Below are 26,353 nucleotides of genomic sequence, written 5' to 3' on the forward strand. Positions count from 1 at the left end.
AAATAATGAAAATGAAAGAAAAAATAGGTATCCAACTTCAGCATTAAAGAATTTACAATATCAATACAACTTTTGTATAGTCATTTATATCGAACTTTAAGTTTACCATTGATAAATGTTATTTTGCAGTACTTTTACAATTTCAAAATGTGTCACATTTTTTATATTTCAACGTAAGTTACCTGATATGCAATAATTAATATTTGCAATTAGTAATTAATAATCTAATAATTAATTGATCCAGTAACAACTTATAGTAATTAAAATTATCATGGTATAGATATATGCAAATAAACAAGATTTCTTTGACTCTTATTAAACAGGGTGTTTCTACTTAAAACAGTCCACCTAAATATTTTCTCCATTTGTTATAATACCAAAAATATGTTTTACGTAATTTTAATTGTTTCACAAAATAGATAAGATTTGTTTATAATTGTTACATTGTAGTGATTTTTTCAAAGTTATCCATATTCTTTTACGCTAATGCAAATTAGATGAAATGTTTTAAGCTAAATACTCTATATATTAACATATAATTTTTATTGTACGTTGTAGAGAAGATTGAAACACACACTATAATTTTTTTAAATAGTCTTGAGCAAGAAATTAAATTGTATTTATTATAATATTTAGTTTGGTGTGATTTGATGCGCCGATATACATATGTATACGTAGGGAGAGCGGTTCCCTGTAAGAAGGCGACTCGTATTTTTATAAAAAAAGGATTATAGGTTCGGGTGGCACGCGATAAAGGAGTAAAATCCAACGTTAATTCCTTTCTCAAAAATATATATGTATGTGTTTATTCAAAAATAGAGTAATTGGTTGAATTATAAAAAGGTAAGTAATATAAAAGATAATGAATTAAATAAAATAATAATACGATGAATAATTGAATAATCGATGTATAAAAGTTTACGCCCTGTTTTAGAAATATAAAAAGAAAATAATATATTAGTAGAGTACAGTGATTTGGGTTTAAAAATACAAAGAAAATAACAATCGCGTTTGAGCTAGAATGGAATACAATAAAAGAAAATCAAATTATTAATTACAAGGTAATTCGTCCTAAATGAAAATACAAAGAAAAATAATTAATTAGTGAACGCGGCTCTAGATACGATTATCAAAACTTTAAATCTATAATTTGAATTCATAAAATAATATAATTTAAATAAAATGATCGATTGTCGGAAAATTGACTAGGATCCGTCCTGACACTGTAGGGGCTAACTCGTTCGGCCGCAGTACGATTTCTGGGCAACTTAGCCGTAACTGATAGGCCGCATCCAAGGATCTTCCGCTTTCGCTCGACTAGACACGTGTGAGAACCGCTGCGAACCGGCAGTTGAGCGCTCCGGGTCCGACGCGGAACCTTCGCTTTGCCGACAAAAGATTCTATGCTACAGAATTCTAAGTGATAATCGTACCATAGACTCATGTCGGACTACGATCAGAATCGAAGTGAAGTAGCTCTGCGCGGCACGCTCGTATTTATACCTTAAAACTGCTGACGTAGCACTTTTTTTTTCCTGTACTTCTAATACCGGAAGTGTTTGGACTTTAACCTGCGTGTACGTGGCTCCGCGCGTATCGCTATCTCTCTCTACGCATAGTTGCTATCTCTATCTATTCCGCGCGCTCTATGTCGATCTTTTATCGACGCGACAATTATCGATCTATATTTTGGAGTAAATTTTTGTTAAATATTAATAAATACAAGATTCTTTTTAGCTATTGAATATGAATATAATTATTAGCATAAATCAGAGTAATACAAAAATAAATAAATGAACTGTTACAAAATTTAATTATATAAAAACGAAAAAATAAATAAATGTTTTCATAAATAATAATAATAATTTTTTTTTTCATTCATTCTTTTTGCTGTCATTCCTCTTCTTGTGGGGTGTTACATATGTATAAATGTATGGAAGAAACTCACAATTGTTAGCTGCTTCTCCTAATCTTAATATATTACCTAAATAGTAATGAATACATAAATAGTAATGAATAGTAATGAATATAACTAGAACGTGATTAATCACGAACTTAGGTGAAAAACTTCAATTTTCGCTAATTTTAATTCTTTTCAACTTCTAATTGTAAGAACGTTGACCAATTTCGATGAAATTTTCAGCGTGTATTTACATATATATCTTACTTAAATTTACAAAAGGTATTTAGTGGAGTCTGATTATTGCGACATTACTTATAACAATAGAGCGCATATTACATACATACATACATCCTATTACAAATTATCATGGATTTCATTTCATTTTTATATAGCAACGTAATTTCTCTGTCCCTTGAATGTAATTATAAACTGACTTCACTATATTTTAAATAATCATTATAGGCTCAAATAAAAAAGTTGTAAACTTCACTATTTTCTTCCGCGATTTCAATCAATTACATTTTTTGCAAAACAGCGAAAGCGTATTATCCGGTAGACTCATTTTTATAGCTTCTCAAAAAATCTCAAGTCATTTGGTCCAATTTAAAAAAAGTTATTTTGATTTAAATAATAGCCTACTACTTTTTTCTACTACTGTATATTTATAAGTTTATGGTAAATTCCCATGTTTTAAATCAAACATTATCGATGCACCATTATCGACGCGTCTTTTGTCCCCTGATGGAGCTACAACTTATTGTTAATTGCTATACTGGCGAACTGTCTAGAATACTTTCCCATTGAGTATCGTATAAGTTGTAACGTTGCACGAGTGCCTCCCTGTTACAGTAATCCAGATTTTCCCTTAATACCCCTCTCCTAACCCCTATTCCCTTCTCTCACCCGCTGGTATCGGGCCGGTAGAGGCGACGAAAGGACTGAACAACGACGCTGCAACCCCAACCCCCGGAGGACCCCGTCCCGAGGCCGACGACGACCCTTCAGCCCCCCACAAAAGGACCCCGTGGGACCATCTACCGTTGAGCCCGAGGACCCTCAGCCCGTAGCTAGCATCGCCGAGCCCGTCAGCTTTACCGATCCCAATCACCGGCCAATCCCCTCTTCAGAAATTCCCTGCGACGACGAGCCGTCAATTGGCGCCTAGCGTTTAGATAGCGATCATTGATTTTATAGAGAACGATTTGCGGAGTGTACAGTGTGTGTGTGGCGTGTCCCGGTATAATATTGTCCCGCGAATTCGGCAACGGTATTTCTCCGGCCGCGTACTTCTCCAGGAGTCCGGCAACGGTATCTTCTCCGGCCGTGTATTTCTACGCCCGGGTACCCTTCGTTCGCGCACGGTACTCCACGATTTCGTCCAAGCCCCTTCCCTTCCCATTCGTCCCTTTTTAGTCCCATTCTCGAACGCGTAACGTAGTGAACCTTCCTGTGAGCCTTCCTGTGAGCCTTCCCGACCCTTGAGATTCCCCACCCCGACAATCCTCCCTGCGCACTCCCCCGCATAGGATTGTTACGATACACCCCGGAAAAGCCGCGAGTCCCATTCCCTGTAAAGACCCCGATTCTACCCTTTTCCTTCACTTTTAGATTGCCACAGCGAGTGGCTGGCGCCCAACGAATTCTGTGTATTGCGAATAAAATAAAGAGTGACCCCCGCGAGCAGAGGGTCATAAAGTATACCCACAAGCACCAAACAGTGTTAAGTCAAGCAACTGATTTTGTTTTATGTAGGATGGTATGGGTGAATGAGGGATTCGGAGATGGCAGAAAAATCACACCGAGTACACAGTCTATGTCTTTAATAATTCGATCGCTCTCGATCGTGCTTCGTACAAATCTTAGTCAAAACATACTTTTTCCGCTCGTGTTCAGGGTTTTAACGGTATCCGATAATAGGCGTTTCTCGCCTCCGCCAATTAGGTTCTTAAGGAAAATGTACGCCCTTGACATCTCCCTTCCAGTATAGGTTCTGGAGGGGAAATTCGCACCTAAGCGCGTTCGCCCTTACATTTCGCCACGGAAACCAGGTTTATGGTGCGGCTACTCCAGACCCTCGGGTGGTCAAAATTGAAATACTCTGTTGTGGTTGAAAATTAGTTTCCGCACTTCGAAAAAAAATAGCCGACATTATATCCATCTCATAATCCTGGTCGCCGTCCAGGTTGGCTCGGCTGTCGGACATCTGACCGCTAGCACCAATAACATTTTATTGCCTACATTTACGTATTTATTGTAGCATGATTTTAATGAATTCCGTATTTGAAATCAGTACATTGAAATTTTATTTTATTTTGTCGCTACGAAAATATTGATCAGAGTATTTCAAACTTAATATGTATGTACATACAATTGTCAGTATAGTTTAAAGCAGGCCTGTCCAAATAGGGGAATTTACTCCTGGAACACATGTTTTGGGTCCCCTTCCAATGCTGCTCCTTCAAGTAAGATGGGACCGAGGAGACAATACCGCCGCTAGGAAACACGGAGAGACGGTAGTCGGAACCGTCCCATCTTACTTGAAGGAGCAGCGTTGGAAGGGGACCCAAAACATGTGTTCCAGGGGTGGATTCCCCTACTTGGACAGGCCTGGTTTAAAGGATCAGCAAGAGACACTAGCACCTCTAGCGGAATTACAGTGAAACACGAAAGAGTAATTCACATTTTTCGGGCACAATCTTAAGATAATCGTGTTCGTATTATGATATTCATATTCAGGAGAGGTATATCTATCGACGTACAGAATTCTTTTTTGGAAAAATGATAAACAAAATTTTTTTCTATGTACAAGAACGCATTTTGTATAAGGTTCTGAAATCCAAATTGCAAAATCGGGCTCTGTACACCTGTTACATTCACATAAAATCCCTTTCCCGTCGCATTCCCGTAATTTCGCATAGGGCAGACCTGTCCAAGTAGGGGAAATCCACTCGTGGAACACATGTTCCGGTTCCCCTTCCAACGCTGCTCCTTCAAGTAAGATGAGACGGTTTCGACTACCATCTCTCCGAGGAGACAGTACCGTCGCTAGGGAAGATGGAGAGACGATAGTCGGAACCGTCCCATCTTACTTGAAGGAGCAGCGTTAGAAGGGGAACCGGAACATGTGTTCCAGGAGTGGATTTCCCCTACTTGGACGGGCCTAGCATAGGGCAATAGCCGGTAAAGCATCCGTCGACTCGACAGTTCGCGATTATGCAAGCGCGCGTCAGCAAATTCTTGAAGGCGCATCGATGTCACAACGTGACTGACTTAGTTTGGCTCGGCGACGCCCTACCTGAAGCGTATAAAAATTCATAGACGAGCCCCGCGGTCAGCTCTTTTTTGGTAACCGTTATTCGCCGCCGAAGACAGTGTCGGTATCGCGCTCGGCCAACGTTCAGTGTAGGACCACCGCGAACCACCCACAGTTTCTTCCACCGAGCGGATTCGAGTTATAATCGTCAGGGACACGCGTCGCCCAGTCAAACGAGCCACTGGAGTGAGTGAGTACAAACCAGACAAAACATCGGAACTGTAAGTGAATACTTATAAAATATATTGAGAAACAAGCGCGATCTAGTTGAAGTCGCTACTCCCTTTCCTCGTCTCCCATAATCTAGGGTTCAAGGTCAAGGTGTGCTTAAGCACTTTAAAGGGCCAAGAACCCAACGCAACTCGCGACGTAAGAAAATTGGTGTCGGAAGAGAGATATAGCGTGCCATAACTTGACCTTGCCTTATTCCTGCTGTTGGCTTCAACAAATATGCCGCTAGTCACTCACTCGCCGCGTTCACGTAATCCTTCGCCAATCCCTAGTACCGCACTTCAAGTAACATCGACTTCAAAAGGTACCAATATACACGAAATGTCCGTTTACGAAGTGTGGCGCGTGTCCCGATATAATGAAGATCGTGTATATCGTGTGTTAGAAGCAGTCCCGCGTTTTGACCTCAGAATTATTTCGTTTGAAAATTTCATATCTGCTGTAATGGAAGCAAAAGATCGAATTCCTGAAGGATATGAGGAAAAATTTCTCTCCGGTCTAAAATATAAGTTAGCAGAACCGATCAGACTCTATATAGAGGATAGTAATTGTTCCACGGTGAATGATTTCTTAAAACGGTTACGTAAGCGTTACGCGCCGTACAAGCCTTATCAGGAGATACGTAACGATTTAGAGGACATTCAAGTGTACCCCGGTGAGTCTGTTTTGGACTACATTCATCGTTTTACGTGTTTACGTCACCAGGCCCTTGCGAGCGCCCGTGACGAATACGGTGAAAGCTGGGATTCTTCGGATTTGGATCTTATAGCACGTACATCTTTCATTATAGGACTACCTCCACGCATATCACTCGCGGTTATAGCATCAATGTCGATGACACTCAACGAAGCATTTGATGAGGCGCTTTATGCTGAAAAACGCGAGCGCAATAGAATGGGTAGCTTTTCTACCGAGGCGTACGCGTATCTTTTACCACCGCGATCATATGATTATCCAGCTCCATATGATTATAAAAGAACCTGGACAGAATGGCGCAAGCCACCAAGACAAGTAGAATATGAATATCCCAGAACCTCGTGTCATACAAATGTACGTTATTATGATCCCGAGGCCCGAACTCTTGCATACAACCCTGGTAGAAGGAACGCGCGAAGATGTTACTGCGATAACCGGAGACCCAAACGGGAAAACTGTCATTTCCAATACTACCAACAACGCGAACCTCCTCCTTTAAGGCGTGAACAAAACCCGACACGAAATCGAGTTATTCCACCACGAAGAAATCCATTATTAGAACGAGAAAATTTAAACTCCAATCGCGCTCGTTCGCCGACCGGTAGGGGAACGGGGGATATATCGAAACAAACCCAGATCCCCTATCTCGGACAAGCGCCCTCCGCCCCGCATCCGAGTCCGGGCAAAAGAGCTAGCCGACGGCGAGGGCGAATTCATAATCGACGAAATTATGTGCAATCCGCTAGGATGCACCGATTGTAAACGAGGAACACATAAATATTATCAGTAGTGTCGAGCGATGTTGGCTTGGCGACGGCACCATGCAGACTTCTTTCCGGCCTCGCTCGTGGCCCTAAATATCCCTCACACCCGTACCCCACAACGGCTTTTGGGGAATTGTAACGGTCGCGGCGTGATAAAGTCGCGATCCAATTCTTTGAAAGGGTAGCATCACTCTTGAACTCGACATTCGTCGTTCCTTACAATATAAGAAAAGGTTACCACGATCGGTGCCACCTACATGAAAATTAATGGAAGCTGGGACCTGTTTTATGTCGTTGATACGCCCAATTTACCTGAGGGAATAGTTGGATTAATATAGGCAGTTTCTATCTTCTGCAAGAAGAAAGCTCTATCTCGTTTTATCATCACTCAATAGTAACAAGTAGGAGACCAATTAACCCGATAAACTTTTCAAACGCAATAGAAATGGAAGATAAAAATAGAAATATGTAATCGTGACCAAGAAACGTTGCAAGCATTCTTGGCCGACCATCCAGAGCTGGAAGACAAATGGTATAACGAAACGGGCGATGAGAGGTAATCTGAACAGGAAACGGACAATTAATTATCACCACTCAGTGAGGCACAGCTAGAATTCGAAAAAAAAATATATACTGATCGAATTGAGTAACCTCCTCCTTTTTCGAAGTCGGTTAAAAATGACGATCTAGGGGACTATCAAACCGCCAGTCACGCACCGGAAAAGCGCTTGAGTATTATTATGGAAATTTAAAAACTGGATCATTTAAATTCACAATCCCGAACACCCATTAGGAACTTAGTTGCGGAATATGCTGATAGATTTTTCGTACCTGGTGATCCTTTAGAAAAGACCAACACGATAACACACAACATTCCACTAACAGATGCTACTCCTGTATTCACACGGCAGTACTCGTTCACCTTAGATCAAGAAAAGGAAATTCAAAACCAAGTGTAAAATTTAGAAGGTTTAGGTATTATAATCCCATCAAATTCGCCGTATAACTCGCCAGTTTGGATTGTACCCAAAAAATCGGACTCGCAGGGAAATAAACGTTGGCGTATGGTAGTGGATTTCAGGAAGTTAAATGAGAAAAAACAATAGATGATCGTTCTCCATTACCACTAATATCGGACATTATAGATCGCGTCAGAGGTGCAAAATATTTTGCCGTCTTTCACCTGGCAAACGGTTTCTATCAAATACCAATGGCACCAGAGGATCAAGAAAAAACAGCCTTTTCTATGCCGGATTGCCATTTGGAATACGCACTAATGCCATTTCGGCTTAAAAATGCCCCTGCTACGTTCCAAAAATGAATGGACCAAGTACTAAAAGGGTTAATCGGGAACATTTTGTACGTTTATATAGATGATATAGTTTTCACGAAAACACTCGAGGAAATGGTACAACGTATTAGGCAATTGTTTGACCGATTGCGAGAATGTAACTTGAAACTACAAACGGATAAAGCCAAATTTTTAAAGAATGAAGTTGTATATTTGGGACACATTATATCTTCAGAAGGTGTAAAACTTAATCCTGAGAAGATTAGAGCCGTGTCAGAATTTTCAACCTCCCATCAACAGAAAATCTATCAGACAATTTTTGAGGTTAGTCAATTATTACCGACGTTTCATACCAGATTTAGCAAACCGAGCCAAACCTCTAACAGAAGTAAGGAGCACAAAAAAAAACATTTATTTGGACGGATGAACAACAAGAAGCTTTTGAGGATCTTAGACAGGCACTATGCAAACCAAATTACGACGAATCATTTATTGATGCATCCACAGATCCATACGACATTGCGGTCGGTGCTGTTTTGAGTGAAGGCAAAATAGGTCAAGACCCGCCCGTCGCTTATGCATCTCAAGTACTCACAAGTTCTGAAAAAAATTATTCTACGACAAAAAAGGAATGTCTGGCCATTATATTCGCAGTAAAACATTTTAGAACTTTCATTTACGGTTGGAAATTTACATTGGTAACTTGATTCAATGGTTATTTTCAATCAAAGGTCCCGTATCTCGATTAGCCCGCTGGAGAGGTGCTTCTCGCTGACTAGACAAAATAGTCTATAAACCTGGATAAGTAAATGCGAACGCAGACTCATTATTGTAGAAGAGGGGAGAAAAAGGCGTTTCGTTTCGGGATCATCTGTCAGACGACTCGTCAGTGGGGCCGACAACAGACGATCCCTACCCCAGACACCTACCATAATGCAATTCAGAACTTCTATATATTTGAACTGCATGCTGGGTGACCGCTTGCGAGAACACTGCCACCGATCTCTCGCCGCCGCCTAACGGTCCCCGACCCGAAATAAAGGCGTCCGGAGAGACGAAACCCTTTCGCCCCCTCCACTAACACCTACATTATTGCGAAATCCTGTACCCCGTGTTTTCCCACTGGTTCCAAGGGAAGCAGAGGACCAAAACCGTCCAAAGCCAACTGTAGAAAGAATCGGACAGAGTGTTAAAGCAAAGCGCGAGGGGCGACCACGACCAAATTACGAGGAACCGCCGTCCCTTATAATCGAGAATGATAGCACTATAGAACCTACTATGACCAATCCGTACGTAAGGGAAACCACCTTGAAAACAAGAGAAATAACTCAAGCACCAAATGTCAACTCAACACTTCTAGAATCAGATCGCTAGAAAGGAGCCACATCGTGCTAACAGAATACCTAAAACACTATTTAGACAAACACGAGGACTGGGATATACTACTACCTTTCAGGACGTATTCATATAACACGTCAGTGCATGAGGCCACGAAATTTATACCTTATGTCTTTGGACAGTTAACTCCAGATCCTTTTACGCCTATGTCTCGTGAAAAATTAGCTACCTATCCCTTCTACGTGTAAAATTTAGTTCAACGTTTAGAGGAAATTCGACGGATGACAGGCGATAATTTAGACGCCAGTACATCACGTTCGAAATTGAATTACAATAAAAAATGTAATGAAGTTAGGTTTATCCTTAATGAATATGTTTACGTGCTAAAAGAACCCCGCGTAGGAAAAATCGACTTCCATTACGAAGGACCGTTCAAAATTTGCGAAATTACAGATCATCATAATACAACTTTAGTCACCGAGAACGGAGAGAAATTTGCAAAATGTCTTGATAAACTAAAACATGCGCACATCAGAGAAGAAGCGGAATTCGCTGATAGTGATCTAGACCAGCGTTTCTCAACCTCTTTTGGCCCGCGGTCCGATTAAATTTTTCTGCGGACCGGTGGCGGTCCGCCTGACTGGCAGTGATAATCATAAATTACGTAAACTTAAAATTAATTAAAAATATTTTTATTTTGTAATTTTATAAATTAAAATTTTTTTTTTTGAATAAGAAAATTTTTTAACGCGGACAGGTAAAGTTCTCTGCGGACCGGTGGTTGAGAATAGTCGATCTAAACCCTCCTTGAAAAACAAAAAATATCAACCTCAAATTTTAGCTCGGAGAGTTCCCATTGTTCATGGGACACATGCAACTTAGGGTAAACATTTTGTGGGTATGCTTTTAGTAATTCTCAGCCTTGAATGTACATATATTCATTTCAGAACCTCACCTTTTGATTTGAACATGGACATTTGGTACCTACTTTTACTTGGGACCATTGGACGGATCGTTACGGGCCTTCCAAATAGAGTGCGATTACACGCTGACTCCATTCAACCATAACCCCGGAATATACCTAGAGAAAATTCGGCCGATTCGTACCTTTCACACCAATTGGAAATTAGTGACAGCCTTAGAAGTAACCGAAATACTATAAAACCGTCCAAACATAATGCCGCAATAAAATGATATGCGAAGTGTATGCCATTCACACAACTGGACGACATGTCCAGCAGAAACCCTAGAAAAAGAATTAGATAGGAAACAATTTGAAGCGCATCGATATGAAGGATTATTCTTCATATGAAGATATAAAGAAGGTTTCCCAGAATAGTTATAAATAGAAAAATCAAATAGAGAAATTTTAAGAATTTCATGAGGAATGTGCTGTACAAATATAAGTATTATAGACCTTACATAACCTCTATTTCTTTTTTTTTCTCTTTGTTGCGGTGCAACCCCCTAGCAGCTCTTTATCGTTAGCCTAAAAGTTAGTTTCGTTCAATAGGAAGAAACAATACAATCTTAAAGGAATCACAATCTTAAGAAAAAATTTTACCGCAAAATATGAACATTTTATATATTCATATGTTTATTTTATTATAATTTAAAAATATGATAAATCAAGTATCTTATATTTTTACCAATTTGTCATTTCACTATCTATTATTATTTATTATAATCAAAACACAAATACTTCAAATATCCTTCGATATACTAATACTATGATTATTATAGTATAACTTACTCGTTTTACTTTTTTAAAACTCACAAAATGCACTAAAGTAAATTTCCCTTTCAGAAGCACAAGTAGAAACTTTATATATTAACTTTATAGCCAAAAGTTAAGACGTTTGTTAAACAAAATAATGCTACTTATCAAGAATATTTGTTATAAACAATACTGTGTACGGGTTAAAAACTTGGTATCTCATATTCGTACCTTCTGTAATCTACCATTGCGTACTGAATAATTTGACTTATTACATTATAATAAATGTATCTAAAATACAAATTAAAATACAAAGTAAAAATTAACAGTTTTCTTAAAAAAGGTTTATCTTTTAAATACGTATTTATATATGATAGGTACAAAATTTAAATATTCTAAATTCTGTATTAAATTTAAATATTTAAATAAATTATATGAAACACTGATTAAGGATTATCTATTTCAGATAAGCTTTAACTAATGCCTTGCCGTTATTGTATACATTAACTATTCACATGATAGTTTGTCTAAAACTTCACGTAGAAGTATACACTAACTGGATTTTATACTTTAACTGTAACACATTCATAAATACTATAGATTTCATGTTTAAGGCACATTCGATAACAAACTACATACATGGATAGCTGCGTTATTTCATGAAACAAGGCTAAGCCATTAATCAGTATACAAAAATTATGGCTCTTGTTTCAATTTACGATGAAGCATTTCAACGAGCACTTTACTTAATTACACAGGTCTCTTTAACACGAGTTTTACGGTATAATTCGCAGTTTATCCTATCTGAAGTGTATTTTACATCTTTAGAGTATGTGCTGATTGTAATAATACGTAATTAACTACTTATCTCACAATTTTCGTATCAATTGGATACTGTAGATTTTAGAGTCTAGAATTACAGGAGAGTCTAGTTATATTACCATAGACGAGACTGTAGAAGCGGAAAAAGGTCTAGTCAGAAATAGAGCATGGGGAATGGGCCCCAGCAACAAGTTCGGTTTATATGTATATAAGCATTACCACGTAATGCTTGTGGACTAAAGAACAACTCTAAGCAGTTTCAGCCCCTCCCCACGGTAAATCCGAGATAAAAATGTATTGTTTTCATATTTTAATAATACCTTGTAAAGGTCAAATCGTGGCAATATAACGAGAGTCTACTGTACGTCATGGAATAGAAGAGATTCTTTTCTCATGAAAACCATAAGAAATGCCATAAAACATAATTTTATTTCGTTTTTGATTGAAGAAATAAAACAGTTTGATAGAAAACAATGCATTGTCAGTAAAGATTGGTTCAGATTAGCTACTTAGGTACTACTAAATGATTAAGTGCATAGAAAAGTGTCTAGACTAATACAACCAAGCTTTGAAAATTGAGGAAAGTAAACAGATGAACTCGACTAAAGAAATGGGTTCGAATAAGTTCAGATAAGTAGTTATTAATAAGTGGTGGGAGGAAACCTAATCGACCTGAAAAATCCAACGAAATGGATCTACTAGACTAAATCGTTTTACTAAACTACTCGACCTTGTAGTGTCCATACATAGTAAGTTACTAAATTACTTGCCACTCGACATGTTTGAACCAGGCTTAATTCTTAACACCAATGATTGCTTGACATTGCGTCAATGGGTACATCGTAATATCAGCTACATAATTTATCAAATTAATAAAATAAAAAATGAGAAGATAGCATATATATCTCTACTTCAAAGTGTTACTCTGTTAATAATTCACTAATTAAAAAATAATTCAGCAATTAAAAAATTACCGCTTTGTCTAGAGATATCAAATTATGTTATGATGGATCACTGTTTTTGGATGGATTTTGACGTGTAACAATACTCACCTTTAGGAATAAAGAAACCCTCTACGATCGCAAACTATGATCATATTGATTATGCACTGAGTGCCTGAAGTTGAGTTACCCTATGTGTACATACATAGTTACCTTTGGTAATTATAGGGTTATCAGAACTTTAACAGTCTCTTAACTTATACCAAGGACGTTCAGTAAGTGCTGTAGGGAGGTATATAAACTTTCACTCGAAAAAAACGCGGACATGATGAGTCGTGCTTCACCTTAGCTCACACAGTAAGTAAGTACTTTCGGCCGTGGAGTATTATTGGCTCAAGCGGACACATCTACTGTTCATCCACGAGAAGTTGGCATCTGAAATGGCCGAGGGGCAACCGGGGATCTTCGTTTACTCCGACTGACCCTACTCTTAATGTCTAGCTTAATCCCCACCCATGGGTTCTGGAGGCTATGCTGCTGCTTTGAAGTCATCGACATTGCATCGCTCTATTCCAGTCACATTTGACCGATTCATTTGTTTCCTTCGTCAAGCGATTTGACCAATTACGAAAAGGCTTGTATTTTACTGGTCAGTATTTTAATCCCTTTTGGTCAGTATTTAAATGGTCAGTATCCTTCCATACTGACCATTCGCTATTTATATACTAACCTAACTGTTTAGTATTTTTATACTGACCGTTTAGTATTTTTAGTTGATTTATATACTGACCGAAAATGGATTTAAATACTGACCATTTAATTTGTTGCCTTACGAAAATACTTGTGATGCGAAGTAGGGATCTCTGGTAGTAGGGCATAGATCCCTACAAGTGCCATCATCTCGTGAACGTACAGTTCGGCTCGTGCAAAACTAGAGGGTCAGCCAGTGTGTATGGAGGACCCCCTACTCCTGTGCCGTGTCGAGAAAAATATTTATAGCTTACTGCAGTAATAAGCCACGCACGGGCGCCCGCCAACGCCTGTATTTGCACGCGTGTACTGCAATGGCCTCGAGATGCGTCTTCGTTTCGCAGTTTGCTTATTGCGATTCACAAGAATCTAAAGAACAAATTTTAATTGATACGATACGGAATTTAATAATACTACGAGACAGTTATTAAAATAATTGAATTCCAAGATCACTCGTCTATAAGAATATTTGCAAGCCTAGGTGAGCTTAGGTTAGGAACGCTCAGCAAGTAGTAAGCCGGGCACGGGCGCCCGCCGATGCCCGTATTTGCACCCGAGCTCGAAGTGCGCCCTCGTCTCGGACAAATCGTTGGGAGTGGTGGGATACTTCCCATTCCCAAAGTTTCCCGAGGTCATGCAGCTGAATGCCTTTCACTTCTCAATCTGATTTACAACTCTTATGCGTCCATATCAAAGCATTGCGTATAAGACAAGGAACGCACGGGATTTCCGTGTAAGTGTAAACTTTACGGTGACACGTGATAATGGATGTCCTTCGTAACACGTGCTCGTAGGCCTATCGTCGCAATGTTGTCCCCCCACCGCCGATCGATAATCGCAGTAGTATAGACATCTATGTTCCTGACAAGTCCGACTGCATTCAAGCGCCCGGGCGCCCGTACGGCGACCTGCCTGAGCGTGCCTGATTTATACATACAGTGGGTCACAAAATTATTCGCCCAACGTTTAAAACAGAATACCTCATTTAAAATTGGATTAAAAATTAATTTACTGAGATATGTACTTTTGTTCTTTTAAAAAATTACAATTTGTTGAAACTGTGAGAAAAAATAATGAAGAGTAATTTTTCAACTTCTTTATGTCAGCCTGTAATAAAAATTTAAAATATGACATTTGTAAATTTAAGTATGTTATATGTATATTGAAAATTTCTTCAAGGTCGGTCAATGCACTTACAAGTTACAAGTAATTAAAATTTCCGAGAATCGCAACTTTTCGTCTAAGAACACAATCAGTCACATATTGCTATTATAATAATAATGTAATATAGCAAATAGAAAACTTAACATTTGAAATTTGAAAATTAACTATTCCTATTTCCAATAATTAGAGCTTCAATACATTTCACAGCAAATACTCATTTTCACAGTGACAATCAACTTGTTAAATTACATTTTTACGATACTAATAAATCATTGTTTTATGTTTGTAGGTGAAATTGCCATTCGTGTGTTCCGAGCATGTACCGAACTGGGGATTCGTTCGGTGGCTATCTATTCCGAACAGGACAAGATGCAAATGCACAGGCAAAAAGCAGACGAGGGTTACATGGTTGGCAGAGGACTTCCACCTGTTCAAGCTTATCTGAATATTCCGGAAATCATCAAAGTTGCAAAAGAAAACGACGTAGACGCCATTCATCCGGGTTATGGCTTCCTATCTGAACGATCCGATTTTGCGGAAGCAGTAATTAATGCTGGAATGAGATTCATCGGTCCTAGCCCGAAAGTTGTTCAGCAAATGGGAGATAAGGTATAATTTCCAATTAATAACTCTAGTATATTAAAGTAAAATATTTTTGCTATATTAGAATAAAATTCTAAGTACATTTCCGTATTTTAGTCGCCCCTCCTCCTTTTTAAAAAATGAAAAATTTAATTTATACCAATATACAAAATAGTAATAAAAAACAAGGGTAAAACATTGTGCTTTTTACCACTCATTAACGCAAATATTTGTACTGTTTTCCGCTCGTGAGAAGTTTTGTGGGATGGCATAGAGATATGAGGAGGCACTGCGCACACATCGACCGGTCCTGTAGTTTTATATGAGCCTAATTAGTAAAGGTATTTTTTTTTTGTCAGCGGAAAACTGTACGATAAAATTGTACGATCAAACGAATTTACCTTAGTGATGTTCGATCGTGATTATGCTAGACGTCTTGTCCGAATAGATCAATAGGTAGTAACGCCAGTTGCTCGATCCGTCACAGTTTTAAAATTTCAACAATTTCAACAATTTCCCGCTTCCCGCTATGGTGGCAGACCTGTTCCCTCACTACGCCATTACATTTCAAAACCCTCAAATTGCAAGCCGAATAGATCAAGCGGGTTGGGGCTAACTAAAGAGGGGGGGGGGTTGATCTATACGGACAAGACGTCTAGCATAATCACGATCGATCATCACTAAGGTAAGTTCATTTGATCGTACAATTATGCTGCAACGTCTTGTCCTCTAGATCAATAGGTAGATGTTTAAAGGTTATTGCAATTTATATTTTAACACATTTAAAGTGGGTAGAACACCCCTTTGACAGTCTTGACAAACCTTATTTTTGTAATAAACTTAAAGCTAAATCTCTGCCCCGATAACCAATCTCGCTGCACTCGTGTTTTTTATTACAGGCCGATTATAAAACCGTGTAAACGTTTCGATTTTTCCGTCCAACCTGCGGCTCTTCGAATCGCCTCAATATCCACAGCTCTACGAGCCGCCGCGAATGTAGAGACATGCCTTGTGCTATGCGAACCAAAGTTCTTTGTATCAATCCCACTTTTGGCCATAACATTTTTAAGCCACCTACTGACTGACTGTGGCGTCGCCACCCTATGTGGCCTCTTGTACGTTAACAATAGCATATCTTCGGCTTGCTTTCATATCTTTGCCGATTGTTTTATGTACTGGCATAAAATGATTGTCACGCAACATCGGTTGTGTTCTTCCCGGACCTGATGTTTTTATTCTATCTGATATCTTAATTCTAATTTCCGTATCAAATATTTTGATATTACTAATTCTAATTTTGGTGAGTGTTCGTACTCTTTGTGCCGTAGCTAACGCTAATAACATAACTAACTTCTTAGTGAGTAATTCAAAGGGTCCTCAAATAACATAGTACTGGATCGGGGTCCCAGATTTCCTCATATTTCGGAGTTTGAGGTCGTAAGTGAGCCGCACCTTGAAACAATCTTTTAATTATTGGATGTTGCCCTATTTCCTCCGCCGCAACTAACAACAGGGCTGATCGATATGAATTTAATGTACCGTATGTTCTTGTTTGACCTAAACAACGAGTTAGAAATTCCAGAACTTTTGGAATCGGTCCCTGAAAGACACATCTTGTTTTCTTGGCAAAACTTCCACCACAAAGGGTCTAGCCCAGGCATGAGCACGAAACCGGCTCAAAGAGTGCGTCTGACAGCGACACTGTTTGGGAGCGCGCGTCACTCTACTGATTCGCTCTTTCGAGGTGGTGGGGCAGCATTGTAGGGGAAATCGAGCAGCGGCGGTGAGGTGATACGAACGTGCAGCGTTCGACAGAGAACGTCACACATGCATGCTTCGACTACGTAACCTCGAGATACTACGGAGTGGGGATATTTCTCCGCCGCTCGGTTCGGTTCACGCTCCACTTTGAGCTCGCCGACAAGCTCCGGAGCGCCGGAGAGCGCTCCGGCTCCATTTACTACTAGCTGCCCATGCCTGGTCTAGCCGTATAAGCATAGTGAATCGGCCCCAGCAACAATTTCGGTTGATATTTATACCACATAATGCTTTTTGCCTAAACAACAATTGTGTGCAATTTCAACCCTCTACACCCTCTGATAAGGGAGATATGAGGGTAAAACCCTAAAACTTTACTATTTTTTTTCTCGGAAACTATTTAAGATATTTGAATACATTAAAACGAGGAACGCCGTGAAAACACGGACGCTAAAAGTTAACATCAGAAAATTTAATTAAAAAATTTAAATTGTTAATATATTATTTAAATAAATAACTGTTAACAAACACATAGTTTAGGGAAAGAAGAGTTCATACTTTTCTGAGAGCTGTTTCTGGTATGAGAAACGTGGCGGGTCGGCGCAACGTATTCCCCTATATGTAGGTCGGTTAGGTTGAGCGCCTCTAACGTTCAGGCTGGCTTTGCCTTCTGAAAGGGCGTTACATTGGTTTTATTTCTTTTTAACTATGATGTACCAATCCGACACTCTTGAAACTTTTACAGATAATAGTTAAACAGTAAAGGATTATTCTTAATTTTTTCGGTGGGTGTCACTCAAGGGATTGTGTATAAAAATCACTTTCAAAAATTTATTTATTAATTTTCAACCTTTAATCAACGGATAAAAATGTTGAAAAAAAGTATGAAATACAGCTAATGAATACCTACTATCTGCACTTTAATGTGTTCAAATATCTTAAATAGTTTCCGAGAAAAAAAATAGTAAAGTTTTAGGATTTTACCCTCATATCTTCCTTACCAGAGGGGGTAGGGGGTTGAAATTGCACACAATTGTTGTTTAAGCAAAAAGCATTATGTGGTATAAATATCAACCGAAATTGTTACTGGGGCCGATTCACGATGCTTATACGGCTAGACCCTTTAGTGGTTTTCGATATTGCTTGATTGTCCCGTCTGATAAGAACTTCATCACCACTGGAATGGAGTCTTGAGGCACTCCTTTTAACATAAACGCTTGCCCGATAATCTCCCGGCAATCAGGAAAAGCGACGCTCGTAACGGGTGGTGTTGCCTGCAATTGTCAAGTAACAAATCATCTTCAGGATTAAAAAGAATTGATTCCGATACGAGTAATGCTTTAAAAAGTGGAAACCACGACTGTGTAGGCCAAAATAGCACTAATCAAAACCCCTTCTGCCTTGTCCGAGATTATTTTCCGAATTGTTCTTAAAACCATGGCGAACGACGGAAAGGCATAAAAATACATGTCAGTCCACAGCACCGTAAACGCGCCTACAACCCAAGCTTCTGGATCTCTGTGCCAGGAGATGAACTTTTCGCATTTTGCATTTACGTTTGACGGGAACAAATCTATGTCAAACTTCCCGAATGGAGATTCTACCTTTTCATAAGCCCAATCTGTTAATTCCCACTCGGTTTCAGTCTGTTCCACTCTGGACTCTGCATCAGCTTCTATATTGTCGCTAGACTTAATGTAAGACGCGAAAATCCACACATTACGCGCTTCGCACCATTGCCAGATTTGTTTTGCTAACTTTGACAATTTAGGGAATTGAATACTGCCCATTTATATACGACAGCGCTGTTGTATTGTCCATGCGTAGCAGTATTTCACACGAGATCTTATTTTTAGCGAAGCATCTCAGCCCATAAAAAACCACCTTTAGTTCCAGAAGATTAATATGTTCCTCTCGTTCCTTTTCAGTCAAAAACCCATGCGTTTGCTCTCCTTCACAAGCAGCCTTCCAGCCAGTCAGAGATGCATCACTAAAAATTTCCATCTCGAAACGGTCTTCCCTAATCGGATTAAAACATGTATTAATCCACCATTCGAAATCTGAAATTAATTCCTTCGGAATCAACATATCCGCATCGTAATTACCGTTGGTTCTTTCCAAAGCTAAAAACTTTCGCGTTCCAAATTCTTTGTATATAACATCCCGTATCTAACTGCGGAACATGTCGCTACTAGGACACCAATAAATTCTGCCAATTTCCTAATTTTACAACAATGGGTATTTCGGAATTTCATTGCTAAGTTACTTATCTGTGCCCTTTTTTCCCTTGTTAATTTTATACAAAATTCTTCCGAATTAAACAGAAATCCAAGGAACTTTAATTCCTTCGAACGCTCACCATTCTCTTTATCAGAGTCATCTGCTGTTATGGCTAGAGCCGAGCTCCTTCCAGGTATCGCAACTTCCTTAGAAACGGGTCTTCTGACTCGCTTCTTCGCCTCCGTGAACTTCCACGGGGTGTTACACTCATTACCGTACGTAAATTGATACTAACCACCAAAATCCTCTTACCGATTTCACTCACGACGCGTAATGGCGTAGTGAGGGAACAGGTCTGCCACCATAGCGGGAAGCGGGAAATTGTTGAAATTTAAAAACTGTGGCGGATCGAGCAACTGGCGTTACTACCTATTGATCTAGAGGACAAGACGTTGCAGCATAATTAAAATGTTGCACACATGGAAAAAGCGCACGAATTTTGAATATTAATGATTTATAAATTCATTTAGTATTCCATACCCCTAAGTCAGTAAAGTCTACTTTCACAAAAGTTATCATACCATACTTGACGTCCCTGGTTTAATATTGGGTATTTTGTGATCATAATTTTAGGAGCAGAATGATATGGAAATTTTGATTTTTTGTAAGTTCTGTTAGAGTTGACGATCAAAAAAGGAGATTTCTAAGAATTTAAAATTTTATATCTTTCAAATCAGGTATAAAATACCATTCAGTTAAGCTCTTTTTTATTGCTTTCTCAAGTCTAGCGCACGACAAAAAAAAATGTTTCAGCACCGTTATTTATATGTATAAATTTCAATTTAATATATTCTCTAAAGGTTATACTTTGAAATTATATATTAAAAAATACATACTGATCGAATTGAGTAACCTCCTCCTTTTCGAAATCGGTTAAAAAAAATCAAGTTTTTTAACTCGTATGTATGATTTTTAACACATTGATTGTCATGTTAAAAATGTTGAAAGTTTCATTAATAGTATTTTTATCTTGAACAAATTTTATTTATTATTTTTACGGTATTTCGTTATTTCTATTATCCATCATTTTAAATATTTATTATAAATTTTTCTAATTTGGCAAATAAAAAAACTCGTAATAATATGGATGATAGATTTCTATGGAAAGTCAAACATTACTCAAATATGGGTTACATGACAGTTAACGTGTTAAGAATGACAATGAAAGATTGGACGCCCAGTATAATATGGCATTCTGGATACCGTATAATTATTATTGATACAGTTTCTTTATATCTCTAAAGATAACAAAGATAATTAAAGTGATCAAAGTCATTGGGCCGCTTTGTTTAATAAGTAAATAAATGTTTTTGATTTAGTAATTTCACAAAAAATCTGTTTAAATATAAACTTAATTTGCCAATTTTTATATTGAAATATATAAAAGGGAAGCTCTCACCTACTGACTGACTGACTCATTATTAATTCGCCCATTTCCGGAATAGATAGAAGGTTGAAATTTGATATGATTAATCATTATAAAATACTTAGAAAAACTATGTATAAATAATTTTGGGTAACAATCCTTAAGGGGGTAACAAGGAATTTAAACTGCTCGCAATGAGATTTTTAATCCTCGGATGGCTGACCATCCGAGTTTCAATTTTAATTTAATTTAATTTCGCGTTTGATATTATTTTTATTTTCGAAATTTTACACTGTCCCTTTAAAAATTATTCTTTCAATATGTGCTACTCCTTCATTTAAAACTTATATTGTACATGTTTTGTAAGTTTGGGTCTTGATTGACTCCGCTGTTCAAGGTTTAATTGTCCTACTTACAGAATAGTTAGAAGGTTGACATTTGGTATAGGTATTCATTATGAATTGTTTAAAAGTCCAAATGTATGTCATTTTGAATAATCACCCTTAAACATGTAAAAAGGAGGTTAAACCCCTTAAACTAAATAATACTATAAAATTTATATTTATAATAGGGTGATAATATAATTAAAAGTATATTACATTTTTATTGTATGATTTTATTGTCTTTTGATATTTCATAAAACTTTTGCATAAATCATATGTTTAATTTTGCTATCATTGCCGCAAATATTCTAAATCAGAAATACTCGAGCAACATTGGGTGATTGTACTAGTACTGAAATAAAATTAACTGTTTAGGTAGCTGCCAGGGTAGCTGCAATAGAAGCTGGAGTGCCAATTGTTCCGGGGACAGATGGACCAGTGACCACGTCCGAGGAGGCGATGGAATTTTGTATAAAACACGGACTTCCGGTTATTTTCAAAGCTGCATACGGAGGAGGAGGAAGAGGTAACTTTAATTTTAATCCTTGGATATTAGTACACTAAGACAGTGATAATTTAAATTTAATTTTAGACTTTTTAATTCTTACTTTGTAAATTTGAAACTACATATTTTTTTAGATGTAATTTTTTTTTTTAATATATGGAAATTTTCCTTAAACAATTTGAGTGCCTAATTTTATTAGAAGAATTATTATTTATCTTTTAGGGGAATAACATTAAAATATTATGTTTTATAATATTTTTATGGAAGTTTAGATTGATTAATGATGGAAGAATTATATTACATGTAAAAAAAATTAAAATTTAGATAAATATTGTAATTTTTTCATTTTTAAACCGCAAGTAATTGCTTTTTGTAATAAAAGCAAAGAAAAATTATTGAAACATTAAAGATAATTTCAAACTGAGGCTATTAAAATAAAAACTTAAATTTTGTTTTTCTAATAAACCACTCCTCAGATAGAGAAAAGTTAAGCGTTGCCAATCGATTTTGCGATACTGCGTATTTATTGTATTTATATAAAATTTCTACAATTTAATATTATTGTTATAATATTTAACGTTAAGAGCCAATAATCACAAAATCGAATAGATCGAATAGAATAAGCAAACGAGTTTAGGTAAATATGCATAAAAGGTCACATATCTCCGATCCAAACGCCAGCCATATGTTGCAGGGGGTAATGCCCTGAGTAGCTCCCCGCAAGAATCAAGTAGCAGTTGCTATTGGTTTAAGAGAGATAACAAATCAAAATTTGACAACAAAGTTTGCATACGTCGTAATAATGTGTGATTTTTTGACAAATAAGTCTCTTTATTACCTTCATAAGTGAGCGGGGGAGGGAAACCCCTCTCCTTGCACCACTCCCCCGGCATGTGTGTGTTAGTAATAACTATCTTACAATTAGTTAGCAATTACTATCTTCAACGAGACTCAGAAATTCGTGTAGTTGCATATTGAAAGCTTTTGACGAACTGCGAGGAATCGATGACCCGATTGTTGATAAAATATCCATGTAGCTATGTGTTAAATAATGTAAATAAAAACTTTGTCACTTAGAGGTCATAAACAAACTATTACGACGAATATAAACACGACTGTTCCTAATACATATGAATCTATATTATCTAAGCAAAAGCATTAAAATTGTTAAACTTTGATTTATTATATCTCCTAAACCAATAGATATTGACCGCCACCTAATTCTTGCGAGGTATGTACAGGGTGATCCTCTCGCTAGAGGACACAAAGGAACACTGGCGACAATGGACCCCTTGACCGCATCATAAAGAGGTCCGTATTGTCACGTGCCAGCGGGGACTTACCCGGGCCGAGACGACTCTGTGTGTCTTCATCACCCTGTATGACTTGGAACGATGGTGTATGAACTGCACAAATTACTTTATGGCGGGGGCCATAAAAGGCCCGCACGAAGGTCCTGTACTGTACAGGGTGTTTTTCTCGCAGCCGGACACAAAGGAACTGGCGACAATGAACCCCTTGACCGCATCATGAAGAGGTCCGTAAACACACAGAGTCGTCTCGGCCCGGGTAGGTCCCCGGTGGCACGTGACAATGCGGACCTCTTCATGGAGCGGTCAAGGGGTTCATTGTCACCAATGTTCCTTTCTGTCCCCTAGCGAGAGGATCACCCAGGCTGCCAGGAGTATATTTTTTTTCAATATATAAAATAGATAGTTATTTTTCACTGACTAAAGCCATTCAGGCCTTTTTTTTATTAGTACTTTTTCGCTGACTAACCTAACCTAACCTAACCTTTTTCTATTTAATCGAAATTAAAAGAAAGCTCCCGCTGCTGATTGAACGGGTTAAAGGTTGTACTGTGTAATTCGCGCAGGAGGAGCCTGGCTGGCTCCTGGTCCCGCCATAAAATAATTTGTGCAGTTCGAGACCCACCACTTGGAACACTCCTCTCTACAACATATTCAAGTGACGCTCAAATCGGAGATGTGTGACCTTTTGTCCGAATTTATACTTAATAAATATATAATAAATAAAACTGTATTTATTTATTTTCGCAGGAATGAGAGTTGTAAGGCAAATGGAAGAAGTGCGAGAATCATTCGAGCGTGCATCATCGGAAGCGAAAGCTGCTTTCGGAAACGGAGCAATGTTCATTGAGAAATTCATTGAAAGGCCAAGGCATATTGAAGTTCAATTGCTGGGAGACAATGCTGGCAATGTCGTTCATCTTTATGAACGAGATTGTTCTGTGCAACGTCGTCATCAAAAGGTCAGTACCCGAGAACTAAGTATTCTTAGATTATGGTCATTCATACATAAAATCGTTTGTTTTCCTTCTTCTTTCAATCAATGTGATTTAAAAGATATAGTTTTAATTTGTACATTTCGATGTACACTGATTGACATTAGTATTTATACCCTTTTAATTACTAATTGGATGTGCACAATGCTTTTCTAACTATTGTATTATTATTTATTGACTCCCTTTCGGGATACAAGGCGCTTTTATGTTACAAGGAGCGGTCTCCAACCTTGTTTACACAAATTTTTCCATCCAGTCACTTTGTCCTTTCCATAGCTTACGTTCCGTTTGTCTTTCCTTCGTTCCTACTCCTTTATACCTACTTACAATTAACTGCGCTTGTCCTATTCTTTTCTTTCCATCCAAATCCCGCCCACCTTTATTCTTTACTTTCCTCTTCAAACAAAACATAAGTAATGGAAATAGGACTGCTTACTGTCATTTACAGTCACCCTTGTAGTAACAATGAATAGATACAAAAAATATAAATCAAACTATACTAAATTTAAATAAGAAAATAATAAGAAAATAATAAGAAAAGTGAGCTCTACCATCCCATTTGTTGGTAATAATAATGCATCAATGAACCTATCCATAGTTCTGTATTATAATAGTGTGAAAAGAGAAAGTAATAGAGTGATAATAACAATATAATATAACATAGCAAAAATAAAATAAAACTAAAATGGCAAAAATAAACTATCTTGGCTTAACTGTCTTCTTAGCCTTTACACTTTTTAACAAAATAAAACATAAAACTTAACTTAATTTGCACTTTCGTTTGCATTTGCATTTGTATATATATATATATATATATATTTTTGTTTTTTATTCTCTAATCAGTCTTCTTCTACCGTGTTTGACTCTGGTCCTTGATTCCTCCCTCCTCTTTTGTGTTCCCTGTACTTGGCCTCAGTTCTCTTCTCTTTCACTCCTTTTCTTTTGTTTTCCTACTTGATTTTCCATTTTCCCTCCTTTTCTTCCCATTTCCATTCTTGTCCGTCCACCCACAGTTTCCTGCTTGTGTACACTACCTTCTTCCCTTTTCCTCTCTCCTCCCTGGCCCTTTCTTTAATTAGCCACCTTATTTTCCTTTCCTCCCTCGAAAGGTCCTCCTCCACACACACCCTCCATCTCTCCCATATTTCAGCTTTTCTCCACATCACTCTTCTTCTATCTTCCTCCGTCTCCAGCTCTGTTAAAATCACCCTCCTGCTTCCTTCCTTTGCTACTTCCGTTAGTCTTCTTAGTTCTATTTTCTTCCCTAACTCTAGTTGTAGCATTATTTTGATCCGTCTACTTCTTTCTTCCTTGTCCTCTCCGTCCACCCCTCTCCATACAATGCTTCTTTTCCTTCTTTCTTTTCTCTCTTCCTCCATTCTTTCTTCCCACTCATTCCTCCACTCTTCTTCTTCCTCCTCTTCCTTACTTCTTTCCCTGTCTTCTTCGCTTTTTCTCCCTTGCTTCTCCTCTTGTCTTCTTTCTTCCTTTTCCTTTCTTGTCTCCATTTCTTCTTCTCTGATCTTCTCCTCCCCTATTTGCTCAGCCCTCTTTACTCTCTTTGTTCTATTTGCTTCTTCCTCCCCTGTTCCCTCCTTCTTCTCTCTTTCTTCCTCTTCCTTGACCTGTTCTTTTGTGCCTCTCTCCTCTACTTTTTTCCTTTTCCTTGATTCTTTTTCCGCTCCTTGCGCTCCTTCGTTTTCTTGCCTCCCTTTTGCTCTTTCGACCAATCCTGTTATCAGCACCTCCTTTATCACATTCAGACTTTCGCTTATCTTTCTTATCTCTTTCAAAACTTCTACCCTCAACAATGTCTCCATTTTCTTCTATCTGTCACTTATCTATCACTAACCCTTTAACTCTGGCTTCTCCTCCTTCCGTCCTTCCTGCCTTTTCTGTTCGTACTTTATTTTACTTCCTTCACTTAGTGCGTACCATGTATTCTTTCGCCACGTGCTTTGCCAGTGTTGCCAACCTGTTTTTCCCTCTCCTGTGGCGCCCCTACCTGTTGCGCTCGCTCTCCTTCACTTTCTTCGTTCTTATCGGGATCTTTCTTAAGCCGGGTATCCACCGGTATCAAACGCCCGTATCGTATCACCGTTCCGAATCCTTTTGAATAGGCAGGCGTTGCCTCGTTGTATGTATGCCACGGCGCACAGTGGGACAAAACGGCTTTCGGCGATCGAAAGTCTGTAACTTCGGTTCTATTGGAAATATTTTAATGAAATTTTGGGAAGTTTTTGC

General features: G+C 38.1%; 1 protein-coding gene across 4 annotated transcripts in view; it reads left to right on the forward strand.

Annotated features, from left to right (window-relative positions):
* The window catches only part of LOC114880482 (pyruvate carboxylase, mitochondrial), a 114,133-nt gene that overhangs the window by 67,217 nt on the left and 20,563 nt on the right, over positions 1–26,353 (forward strand). For all 4 annotated transcript variants that reach the window (XM_029196515.1, XM_029196518.1, XM_046288676.1 and 1 more), the window contains 3 exons: positions 15,220–15,539; positions 21,675–21,825; positions 23,865–24,076. In XM_029196515.1, the coding sequence (XP_029052348.1) occupies positions 15,220–15,539; positions 21,675–21,825; positions 23,865–24,076 (683 nt within the window). The remainder of the gene's footprint in view (positions 1–15,219; positions 15,540–21,674; positions 21,826–23,864; positions 24,077–26,353) is intronic.

The sequence above is a fragment of the Osmia bicornis genome, chromosome 14 (genome assembly GCF_907164935.1).
Source record: "Osmia bicornis bicornis chromosome 14, iOsmBic2.1, whole genome shotgun sequence".
Classification (NCBI taxonomy): Eukaryota; Metazoa; Arthropoda; class Insecta; order Hymenoptera; family Megachilidae; genus Osmia; species Osmia bicornis.